General features: G+C 35.3%; 2 protein-coding genes and 1 non-coding gene across 3 annotated transcripts; 2 read left to right on the top strand and 1 right to left on the bottom strand.

The window, feature by feature from the left end:
* The first annotated feature begins 818 nt into the window (after positions 1–818).
* Trnat-ugu lies at positions 819–891 on the top strand. The gene has a single exon. It is a non-coding gene; the product is annotated as a tRNA-Thr (tRNA).
* A 609-nt stretch (positions 892–1,500) lies between these two features.
* LOC119190087 lies at positions 1,501–2,580 on the top strand. Its single transcript, XM_037441142.1, has one exon. The coding sequence runs from the start codon at positions 1,501–1,503 to the stop codon at positions 2,578–2,580; it is 1,080 nt and encodes a 359-aa protein (XP_037297039.1).
* A 4,478-nt stretch (positions 2,581–7,058) lies between these two features.
* Positions 7,059–11,194, bottom strand: LOC115454045. The gene is made up of 4 exons (XM_037441179.1): positions 11,067–11,194; positions 9,702–9,916; positions 8,474–8,623; positions 7,059–7,737 (listed from the first exon to the last, which is right to left on the bottom strand). The coding sequence occupies exons 1-4, from the start codon at positions 11,074–11,076 to the stop codon at positions 7,648–7,650; spliced, it is 465 nt and encodes a 154-aa protein (XP_037297076.1). The 5' UTR covers positions 11,077–11,194; the 3' UTR covers positions 7,059–7,647.
* Positions 11,195–12,801: the final 1,607 nt, after the last annotated feature.

The following is a 12,801-nucleotide window of genomic DNA, read 5'->3' as shown; positions in this document are numbered from 1 at the left end:
AACTATGTTGTGCAGATTGGGATACACTTCATGATGGCAATTTCACTTTACCACTAAGGCAGCACAAACCAGGCGTTTCACCAGCAAACTTCAATGTGCCACAATGCTGGCAAACAACGTCCATTGGAACAATGCAAACTAAACGATGCAAGCTGTAGTCGATGGTGCAATCATATAGAAACGCTGCTCGTTTCAAATCAATACTTGAACCATTTCTTCTTGCACTTCGAAGATTATTCCTCTGTTCATCTGAACGATAAGCTCGACGATTTCTCGTTTCTAACCTAGCCGTTTCACGGGCTGCCTCTCTTTGCTCTTGTGTTTGAGAAGCACGAATTAAGGCCCTTCTTTGCTCCATACTAACGCGGCGCTCTTCTCGTGCAATTTCTCGTTCTTCATCAGATAATTGACTCGCGATATTCCGTTGCCTAATTGCATTACAGCTCCGCTGGGAAAGATTAGATCTTCTAGGACGCGGCATTGTTATTAATAGTAATACTGAATGATGTACTCGCACAAAATCACTAAATATAATAACAGTGACAGACAATAGCTTATCAAGAAAAATCATAGACAACCTATAAAAAGACATTTACACTTTTGTTAACCTGTAGAATAAATATTAGGTATTATTCCGAGCTATTTTAGATTTTTCTCGATTTGTCTATACACTTCTATTCGAGAAGCTCCCTCTCTCCTCCACCCTATTCCTTTCCTTCTATTACCATTTACAGCTAATATGCGTATGGTGTACTACCGTATGATGGACGGTGTGGCTCGATAATAGATATAGACAAAACGAATGTGAATCTAAAGTAACTCGGATAGCTCAGAAGGAAGAGCAGTTGACTTGTAATCAAAAGGTCCCGGGTTCCAGTCCCGGTCCGAGCTATTTAGGATTTTTATCGATTTGTCTATACACTTCTATTCGAGATGGTCCCTCTCTCCTCTACCCTATTCCTTTCCCTCTCTTACCATTTACAGCTAATATGCGTATGGTTCTTTTATTCTAAAAAAATAAATAATTAATAAATAATTTACACAAATTAATGTCTAAAACAAACGAATATAACAGTACCTAAACATTCGAGACATTTTACACAAAATAAATTTCTGAACGGACACATGAATACTTTTTACAGTATTTGACAGGATTGGACAACAAATGTTTGACATGTAATAAACAAAAATGAGCATTTATTGAAATGATTAATTATTATTACACATATCGAGTTTTCATTGTTTTTAAGATGTATTCTGCTATTCGGGGCGGAGACAAATCCAACGAATCAATAACCATGAAAATTGGTTCAGCAGATCTCGAGTTATAAGTGTTGTAACAAACCCGTCTTTGTTTTATATATATAGACTACAACAACTAACCCCATCTGTGACATAATCCAAGTACTATTTTGGATAAATCGTTACTGTGTTCCTTAAGGACTTGACGAGAGCAAGTGATTTTTCTAGTAACCGCTAGAGGGTATTAAACCAGTTAAAATGAATAATTGTGGAGTCTGCAACAAAACCATCAAAGATGATAAAAGCTCAGAAGACACGATAGTATGCTGTACTTCGTGCCTAAAAAAATTTCACCTCGGATGTCTTCATTTGACTAGATCAGAATTAAAATCGGCTCGTGTAGCCGGCATCAACCAGTACCGCTGCACATCCTGCAAAACCAAACCAAAAGAACGTACCCACGATGCCACTCCCGTGCGATCAGCCACAGACAGTAATAAAACCGCAGCCGACAGATACAAGAATACGGAATGTAAAAGTAATCCAACTGAGAAAACACTGACTTCAATACCTGAGGAAACATTAAGGTCTTTTACGCAATCACTATTACAGCTTCAAGATGCGTTTGATAATATGAAACGTGAAATGAGTGCCTTCACTTGTGCTCTAAATTCTACAACAGAAGACGTAGAATACTTCCGAAAAGAGCTGAGTGACATGAAAAAAGAGCTTAAGGATTTGGACAAGTATAAAGCTGAAGTTGTTGATCTTCGAGCTGAGGTGTTGGAACTTCGACATGAACTTGATGCTAGGCAACAACAAAAGTACCTGAAGGACGTAGAACTGACAGGCATCACTGAACATCAGGGTGAAAATCTTCCACAAATGGTGAATAATCTCTCCGCAAAACTCGGAATTAGCTTGGAGCCCCACGACGTCGATGATATAAAACGCGTCGGTCAACGGACAACTGGGTCTGATAGTAGACCTCGGCCGGTGATCGTCACTCTTACCCGGCGAGCGCCTCGCGAACAGTTCCTGCGCGCCGCGAGGGTCCGCCGCGGCCTCACTACTGATATGATCCAAGTACCTGGAAACTCCCGCCGTATCTATGTCAACGAGCACCTTACAAAATCTAACAGAGTCTTATTCAGTAAGGCACGCGCCTGCGGTTTGCAACTGAAATTCAAATATGTATGGACATCTAATGGCTCTGTTTTCATGAGAAGAACGGAAACTAGTTCTGTACTTCGGGTAACCTCAGAGACGATTTTAGAGAAATTAATGAACCAACAAGTAAATAAAAATAATACTCGGATTGACAGTCAGTATTCCTAATAGTATGAACATTTATCTTTTTACTATTATTTTTTGTTACGGCTGTTTGATACTATAACATTACTCTCCAGCCGTCCTGTTGTGATTTACTGTTTTCTAATATATGCAATAATTTTAATGTGGCTGTGGTTGTACAAACAAGCATACTATTTTCTCTTATGCATAGTTCTTATAATGTACTATTTATTACGGAAACTTTTATTTATTATAATTGATAGGTTAACATGTTGCAGTGATTCTTGCTATGCTATCTCTTATTATTATTTTACAATTTACACTTGGTTCGGTACGGGTATAATTATTTTTTACAAATTCTCTGAATATTTTAATATCGTGCGCTATGTTATTAACTTAAAATTAAAGCATTTATTTATTGTTACTCAAGTTAGCAATTTCAGATCTCATTTTGCGATGCTTTGTTATTTAGGTTATAACGGATACTTAGTTATACTAGAGGGCGATAAGTTACATTGTTTCAATTTATTTTTATCCTCTTTATTATCTCAATTCATAATTAATTCTTATAAAAATTTGATTAATAACTTAACTAAACACAATATTCTTCATCCATCGATTATCGAGCACAAAAGCTAATTCTTACTTTCGGTATGGACTTACTTATTCTTACTTATTCTCTGGGCTCTCTGTTATTTTATTTTTTAAACTCCTTTAACTCTGTTATGTCCTGCTCTTTTATAATACACATAAATTACAAATCATGGATACCATAGACTTACACACACATTTAGACAATTCTTTTCACATTAATTGCCAAAATGTGAATGCGTTAGAAGACTGTAAGGGCATTCTTACAAAACACTACAATTTTAAGATACTTACCTTCAATATCAGAAGTATTCATAAAAATTTCAACAATTTTCTTATCGCACTTTATCGTCTTGACATTAATTGTACTAACGGAATGTTGGCTTGATTCTACTACAGTCATTAATTGTATCCCTGGTTATAACTTTTTTTTCACAAAACATAACATAAATCAAAATGGAGGTGTAGTTGTCTATATAAGAGATTGCTGGGATGTAAATGTTTCGGAACCCTATATTACTGATGCATGTTGCCTCAGTATAGAGATCCCAAAATTTGTAGCAATCCTGGGGATTTACCGGTCCCCCTCTTTTAAAAATACTAACGATTTTATTAATTCTCTGGACAATATTCTTGAATCTTTAAAAACTTATCCTAATTTAGTTTTTGCGGGCGATATCAATATAGACATATCTAGAGATAGTCTTTCACTGAATTCCTCAGAGTACCTATGCAGAACTGCTGAGCATGGTCTGATTCCGGCTGTCACTCTTCCTACTAGGCTTGACGCATGCTTAGATCATATTTTCCTGAAATCAACATATTCAGCGCAAAGCGTGATATGCGATACAGATATAACGGATCATAAAATAGTCATTATGAGTCTGTCAACCCAAAAACACAAGTCTAAACCTTCCAGACTTAAATTTGTAACAGACTTCGAGATGGTTTGCATCGACCTGAAAGCAATCGAGTGGACCTCGGTCCTTGAATCGACAGACGTTAACGAGGCGGCAAATCTCTTTTAAATACTTTTTCAGAGATAGTTCAAAAAAATACTAAAGAAATAAAAATAAGCAAACTAAAATACAACATTGAACCGTGGATTACTGCAGGTCTTCTGCGTTGTATAAGACATAGAGACTATCTACACATGCAAGCTCGAATGAATCCAAATAATGAAATCATCACAACTTCATATTCTAGATACAGGAATTATTGTAACGACTTACTAAGAAGATTAAAATGCGAGTATGAAAGAAAAGAAGTAAATAAAAACCGTCATAATACTAAGGCTCTATGGAATACTCTCAGTAAAATTTGTAACTTAAAACAGAAAAGTAACTTGCCTTCTGGACTGCTCACAAAATTAGAGAACCCTACTGCGCCGCTCAATGAATTTAACAAATTTTTTGTCTCTATCGGACAAGAATTGGCAAATAAAATACTCAGAGATATTAATGAATCCGAAGGCAGTTTATCTTCTAAACTGAACACCGCAAATGGTCCATCAAACTCCTTATATCTTTCCCCGACTGATCACGATGAGGTTGACGCTTTAATACGTAATTTAAAAACAATAGTGCTCCTGGTTTAGATGGTTTTCAAATACATTGATAAAAGCAGTTAGAGCATACATAATCATTCCACTTACTCATATCTTCAACTTGAGCTTCAGCACAGGATGCTTCCCTGAAGTTTGGAAAATTGCAGCTGTAACGCCGATTCACAAAGAAGGACCCAAAGATGCGCCCAGTAACTATCGTCCAATTTCACTTCTTAGTGTATTTTCAAAACTATTAGAAAAAATTACCAACAAACGTCTGTCGCAATTTCTAGAAGATAATGGACTGCTAGCAAATAATCAATTTGGTTTTCGAAGAGGAAAGTCCACAGAAGATGCTGCAGAAATGTTAATTAATTCCATAGCATCACATCTGGACAACGGCCGCTTTTGCTACGGTGTCTTCCTGGACCTCGCTAAGGCGTTCGATACAGTATCAATTTCTATCTTATTGCGTAAATTAGAAAGGATGGGGATTCGAGGGATTGCTCTGGACTGGTTTTGCAGTTACCTCTCCCATAGAAAGCAACTTGTAAAACTAAATAAGCTTACTAGCTCTATTCTACCCACTACATTCGGCGTCCCCCAAGGCAGCATACTCGGTCCCTTGCTATTCATTATTTACATGAACGATATTCATGATCTTAACCTAATATCCGCTGACATAGTTTGTTACGCGGATGACACAGTCATAATTTTTCATGGTGAAGACTGGGATAGCGCACGAATTGCTGCTGAAAAGGGCATGCACCATATATCAAAATGGTTACAGTATAATCTTCTTACTCTCAATAGTAATAAGACAAAATACATATGCTTCCACAAAACAGCCAGAACACGGCCCCCGGACTTATCATATTGCAAAATCCACACATGCGACTACTCCGACCCATTTCACTGTGACTGTATTTCAATGGAGCGAACCAGGATCTTAAAATACTTGGGTCTGATCTTGGATGAGCATTTGAACTTTGAGAATCATATTACGACCTTATCGGATAGAGTTCGCAAAGTTATTGGGATTATAAAGCTGTTACGGAGATCAGTCGGAGTAGACACCCTTAAACTTATTTATTACGCTCTTTGTCAGTCACTAATCGGATATTGCATTGGCGTATGGGGTAGTGCAGCCAAATCACACATGCTACTCATTGAAAGAGCGCAACGTACCGTTTTAAAAGTAATGCTCTTTAAACCTTATAGGTACCCCACAGATGCTTTATACAGTGAATTAAAGCTTCTCAGAGTTCGTCAACTATACATTCTCAAAGCGTGTCTCTCTACCCACAAAACTATTATTAATTCCGAAAATTATGATAATTTACTGTCCAGGAGAGTTTATAGGTTAAATCTCCCTTCTACTAATTCCAGTTTCGCAAAAGATTTCCGTACTACTCACATTTGTCTATTTACAACAATATATCAAAACACTGCAACATTAAGAACTGTGGCCTAATTAAATCAAAAAAGATAATTATTAGTTGGCTTGCTAATCTCGATTATGATGAAACAGAATCACTGATAGTAAGTAGGTATAAGGGCTTGAACTGATTAGCTACTTGTTCAGTTCCCTCAAATTATATTTATGTTTTACCTTTGTTGTCATACATGTTTAGATTAAAGTAATTACGTAAGGTTAGATTTAGGTAACACAGCTATGTTATGACCTATGCATAGGTCTAAAATTAGATCTCATATGTTAAGAACGTATTTAATTTAATTTTCTAAGTTATTTTGTCAATAGTTTTATTTTCTTAATTTTGATGAATGCTCACCAAGCAATTACAAATGATACGATATTTAATTTTTAATGGTATCCCAAGGTACAGGCACGGCCTAGTTTGGGTACCCCTGGTAAATACTTTATTTTTGTTTTTAGAAATTTGTTTTGTTATACCACTGTCTTTTTTTTAACTGTAAAACACATTATGTACTTTTTCAATAAAAACTTATTATTATTATTATTATTATATATAAAAGTAAAAAAAATATCCAAATTCTGCATTCTCTTCTATTCTGTCATGAAATAATTTTTTAATAACTAATTCCATACAAGCAATGCTTTTTCACTAAGAATTTTGTCAATTATCGCGTCCGTCATTAGCCGTCGAGATGTTGCTCTCTTCGGTCAATGAAATGTTCTATTTTTCAGGGCCCACTCAATATTCCATAGTTTGGAAAGCACTGCTTTAACAAATTGCGACAGTGATATTGTTATTTATTATTATATTATTTCGCTGTAAATTCACCTAGTTGAGAATTCGCTCGCATTTCGTCAGTGTGAAGAGAGCCCGTGTTAAACATCGATGTTAATGTATGTATTCATAGTAATGATTTTTTTTACTTGTGTGAAATAAAATAAAACACGTTTTGGCGATACAAAAGTTATATTTTTATTCAATTAAAGCGCACCTCAAATGGTACAAGCAAATATAAATGACACTCTTATAACTATCACAATGTATGTATTTATTCTAGGAAATGAGATGGACAAGTCATAAACATCGTTTCAAAGGACAGATGGTCGGGTACATACAAACTTCGAAGCAATTTATTTTATTTTTACTGAATACAATATCTTAGAAACGTCATGAAAGCTTCTGTCAAGTTTAAGAACATTTATCTCATTTACGGTAGCGCTCCACTGTATTTTCGCTGGCTTTAATAATATATCTATGTATGTGTCAACAGGACAATGATTTTGTAATCTGGAACTACATACAACAATACAGCAAGTGCTTGCAAAATAAAAAAATATTTCAAACTCGTTATATGCAAGTGGTTATAACGTGTCCTTTCAAAGATTTTTCAACAGTTAGAAAGAAAATTTGTGCTAAAATTTCTAAAATATGTCATTTATAAAAAAAAATATGTTAAGCTTAGCGAACTACAAGTTTTGCTTCTTTCATAAAAAAATGAATATAAACACTTGCATTACAACTTTAAAAGTTTACAAATTAATGAACGGTGCATAGTACTTCGTAGTATTTCTTTGCAATTTCTTTACCTTTAAACGGCAGGTACAAGTGTCCAAGGCTCGGCTGAATCTTTAATAAAAATAAAATACAATGATAGTTTTGTAAAAATTACTTACAAAAATAAGCAATTATTATTGATGGATGTATTAAATTTATTGAATATAAAAATTTACTTAAAGATTTTTGGCAATCGTTACTAGGTTTTCATTGGTATAATAGTACATGTTGTAACTAAGAAAATTTCTTCTTGAAATAAATCACTTTTTATTTCAAGGCCAAATTCAAGTAACACAATAAACTAAAACGAACGAAAAAGATTAAAATATGTTAACCACGCTGGGATAAATGAAGAGTAAACCAGTGTAAACTAGAGATACAAAAGGCTACTACTCCTATTCCGTAAAAATTTACAGTGCGGCGGTTCAAGCAGAGTCGTTAGTACAACCTAATGTAACTTAGGGGTACTTAGTAGGGTAAGGGGCGACTACTTATGGGATCAGTAATTGGGTGGGGGGTGGCTTGGTCGAGCTTACAACTGGAATCCGACTTATTATAAATGATTATATGATATGCAAATCAATCGCCATATAAGAAGCGCTCATATGTATACGTTTAATGAAAATAATGTGCGCAAACCTATAAACCAAAAAAATTGTACGTGTATGAAGTCTGCAAACCCGCACTAGGCCAGCGTGTTGGACTGAAGCCTACACCCTTTCAGAGAAGAGCAGGCTTGTGCAACGTACAAGGAGTGGGCATTATACAATATAGAGCCGGTATTATTATTATTAATTTGCATTGTTACCTTTCCAGGTATCAGAGAGTTTTGTTCCCTTGCTCTGCCGATGTACAGCGTCTCTCCTGATGCCGTCTTCCCACCAGGTACAGCCAGGGGGGGCACTTCTCCGTCTCCCGCTGGAATCCATTGAATCTCATCATGAGAAGCGCAGCAGACCTGTGTAAGTAATGCCGGATGCTACAGCTTTAGGTATATTTTTGAAATGGGTGTATCTATGTAAACACGCGGTAGCGTGTCAAGCCAAGTTCAAGCTAACAGAATAGCGAACAGTACCGTGTGTAACATTACTTGAACCATTTGGAGACAGTTTAGACTCCTTCACAAGTCAAAAAGTATTCCACATAAATGTGTCAAATTTGGTTCATATATTGAGACACAGTTTGAGATGACCCAGAAAGTTCAAATTTGGCATCTAGATAGGTAGTTGGGTGAATACAAAGTAATTAATCAAAAACTAGTAAATTTTTATCTTTTCATTATGATTGTTCAATTAATAGAATCACTGTTAGAAACATTTACTTACAGTGCCTGTAATGTAAGAATCAGCAATCAAAATTAATGACAGTCGATCTGTGTGTGGATTTTAAGATCTTCACGTGCATATATTATAACGAGCGGAATACCACTCTTAATTCTTTACACGCTTCATAAATATTAGCTTCAACTTCTAACAAAAAACATTTAGAAGCCAGTATATGAAGAAGCTAATATATGAAGCAAATTCCATATTATGAGATATATATATATATATATATATATATATATATATATATATATATATATATATATATCATAATATGGAATGTCTTAATTGTCGACTTCAACGACAAAAGAAGTGAGATTAAAATGGGTGCCAAGTTCAATGGTCAATCCTGGAATTTAACTTAAGCTAAATATATTGAAGCCTAAGGTCCGACTTGGATAATTCAAATATACGAAGTATATTATAGCCTTCGCAAGTTCTAAAGCTGTAAGTTGTTATTTTATTCTTCCGAAAATTTGGCTCGCTGGTATCCATTGGCCATCGAACATAGAGCTCTCCTATGACTGTTTTAGTAACTACTTATTAATAATAATAATGCAGATTATTTCCTGATTTCCAGCAGAAAAGATACAACATAATGCTAATAGAAGAATAATAGATTTCAGTTCTTTTGTCGTTGATAAACTACTACTAGACAATAAATGCCAAGATGGCAATGGTTCCAGCCACTTGTAAATTAGAGAGAAATACCTCAATGTCTTTCACTGCATGCGCTTCGCCATTCCAAGGGACGTAAGCGGTATCGCGTTTGGTATCCAGTACGCCTGGGATTAGATCTCCTTCGTACTGCGCCCTTATCACCCACAGGGCCTGTTTGTCGTTGCAGTAGTTCTCTTCCCCGCCCACCACTGCGATAGAAGCTAGGTGTGATGTATCGTCTGAAGTTGTTGGGATCCAGTGGATTGCTGTAACATTATTAACACTCTTTGATAATGTACTACATTGTTATGTGGCAGTTTGCAATGAATTCATCTATTGGCACGGTAAAGTGAGTCTCATCCACTCCCCGTCACTCTGACTAAATTACTAGCTATGCAATGCACGCAAATACCCGATGGCACGGTAGGAACCGGTGTGTCTGCACATTGAAAGAATAGTAATAGAACAGAAATCAGAGATATTTAGATTATTTTTCTATCTGACCGTATATCTGAGATGTACATACACTAACGAACTGAGATTCGTTAGTGTACATCTCGCGAAAACTACAAGATGCATTTTTATATAGTTTTCATAGGTCTTTGTTTAATTAAAACAGGATATCGAAAAAAGTTAGGTATCTACGGGTACGAAGTTGCGAGCACAGCTAGTTTAGTATAAATTTATACCTACTCGGCGTGAGGAATTTCATTGGCCATCTCTTATGCCTTTATTAATGCTTGATGGCTAATTCAAGGTTGTCCTAGTACATAATTTGAATTTAATATTTTACGCGTGTCCCTATGTTTCTTGAAAGAACATGTACATAACTGACGTGAAACACCTGCGCCCTACGAAGTCTACAGCTGCATTTGGAAGAAGGCTCCAAACATTATACTCGATAAGACAAGGCAAAAATATTTGTCAAAGAACATAATATATTGCTACCTAAGAGGATTCGCGAGGCTATTGAAATTAAAAAATGCATATTTCAATAGAGAATATGGTTGGAAGCATGTACAAGTTTAGGATCCTGATCTATATTTAATTAAATTGGAACCCAAAAGACGGTCTGTCAGATTTGAAGACTTTGGGCTCATTTTGCGTAGATTAGACCGTCGCGTCACCAGCTTAAATTCTTTAAATTGAAAAATAAATAATTTATAAAATAATTGAAAAACCTAGGTACACGGTAGATATTGTAGGTTGAATTTTCCGACATCCTACACATCAGTCCGCCCAGTGATCATGAACACTGCAAAGTCTTCGAATCGTTAAGAAAAATATATAATATAAAAACCGCAATGAAATCCTGAATTAGTTTTATTTCGAGGTTCAATTATTTTTCGAATTGCAATGTGTTTATTTTTGTTATATAAATAAACAAATTAAATAAATAAATGCATTTATACTCACTTGATGCCATTGTATTCGAAGGAAACGCGGATAAAAACGACACGCGAACGTTTAGCGAAGCGACCGCTCTGCAATTGAGTGCGAAAGCTCGGAGAAGGCTATTTAACGCCGCGGCTCGTGGCACAGAATCATACGTGTGCTGTTAGTCTTCGAGGCAAAAATAGGTATTCTGATTTTTAGAAACCTCACTTACCATACGAAACACAACAGAAGTTGTCTTTTCTATAGATCCACGATAAAGTAAAGTAAAATAAGAAAATCGATTAATAGATGAGAGCAACGTATTAAATTGCTTTTTTTGCATATACATATGTATAGGCGAATCTTCTTCCTTACCAATGTTCTATACTCGTATGTGGCTTATTTCGTTCCAATAATAATTATTAATGTTTATTTTAAAAACCAGTGTAGGAGTATTGCCCCGGTTAATGGTCAATTATTTGGGTGTCAACTTTTAACAAGTAAAAAGAAATGTATATTTTACATGTAAAATAGATGGCGACCATATAAATTGGATCTAAATATTATAGTCTAGTTCTAACACAAAATATAAAACATTCCACTTCCGCTTATATACTTTATATATTCATAGTTCTTGCTCGCAGTTTCGCCCGCGTGAAGGAGATTTCAGGGTTATTTTTTATTCCGACCTATAAATTAATAGGATTATGAGAAATAAGGGGAAAAGTGCAAAAACAGCTCAAGTGATAGATAACGACCACTTATGTCAGTTGACAATCACTAGTGTGTTAGATTGTGATCATCACCTTAAAACAATAAAACTAATGTAATGAAACAACTTTCATGCAAGCAAAATTGTTCTCTTTAAATGAAACATAATTAAATGTCATATTATAATCAATACTATCTTATTCATCAACTACCTAAGTTTGTATAAATATCGAAAAAAAGTAAGTTTCCTCGCGACGACTCCAACTCCCAACACCTTATTGCAGTTAATACATTTACGTTGCAGCTGCAATTCTTCACATATAAAAGAAGTCGTTTGTTTCGAGAAACAACACCGTTTATGAAATTTATTGTCATCCAGAGAAACTGGATCGAATCTCTGACGATACAGTTTCCGACAGGAATTATATTCATTATTGCAATGTTATGTAGAGATTGTTGAGGTTGCATTTAATAAGTAAATAAAAATATTTCTTGAAACGCAAATGATGCGCTACGATGTCCATATGTTCATATAACCCGATTCCTATCGGTTTCCCTTTCGTTAAATTTATATAAAAGCTTATTACTATTACAAAGATTTGCAGACTGCATTTATGCAAATTAATACTAATATATGGGGTTTCAGAAAAAATTACCCTGCGCGGCTGATATTTTGTTTACTTATTAACTGACTGACATCTGAAACACACGTCAAACACGAAACAGCTGACCGATATCGGCCATTTTGGTTACTGAACGCCTTAAGTAGGTTTTATAGAAGGGTGATAGCACCCATAAATCAAAGCCTCTTTATTGGAAACTTACAGAGCGTTTTAGCGCTATTGAACTATTAGGAATACCATTTTTATCAACTCTTTACCGCAATGTATATTTCCACCGCCAAGCAGCAGTGAGCATGCACGGCAGTGTTCCGGTTTAAAGGACATTGTTGCTAGAGTAGTTACTGGACATTAAGAGACTAAAATTCTTATGTCTTATTGTGACGCAATTGAATCACAGGTTTATCTAACTATTTCTTGGTGAAATTGATTTGATTATGACT

The sequence above is a fragment of the Manduca sexta genome, chromosome 21 (assembly GCF_014839805.1).
Source record: "Manduca sexta isolate Smith_Timp_Sample1 chromosome 21, JHU_Msex_v1.0, whole genome shotgun sequence".
NCBI classification, from domain to species: domain Eukaryota; kingdom Metazoa; phylum Arthropoda; class Insecta; order Lepidoptera; family Sphingidae; genus Manduca; species Manduca sexta.
Note: the sequence above shows the minus strand (reverse complement) of the source record. Positions and strands in the feature narration are given on the sequence as shown.

Excerpts from the sequence above, each read along its gene's own strand:
- LOC119190087 (XM_037441142.1), top strand. The coding sequence starts at position 1,501 with ATGAATAATTGTGGAGTCTGCAACAAAACCATCAAAGATGATAAAAGC.
- LOC115454045 (XM_037441179.1), bottom strand. Across the intron at positions 8,624-9,701 it reads ATGCAGTGAAAGACATTGAG|GTCTGCTGCGCTTCTCATGA; the intron begins GTATTTCTCTCT and ends TTACTTACACAG. Across the intron at positions 7,738-8,473 it reads ACTCTCTGATACCTGGAAAG|ATTCAGCCGAGCCTTGGACA; the intron begins GTAACAATGCAA and ends TTTTTATTAAAG.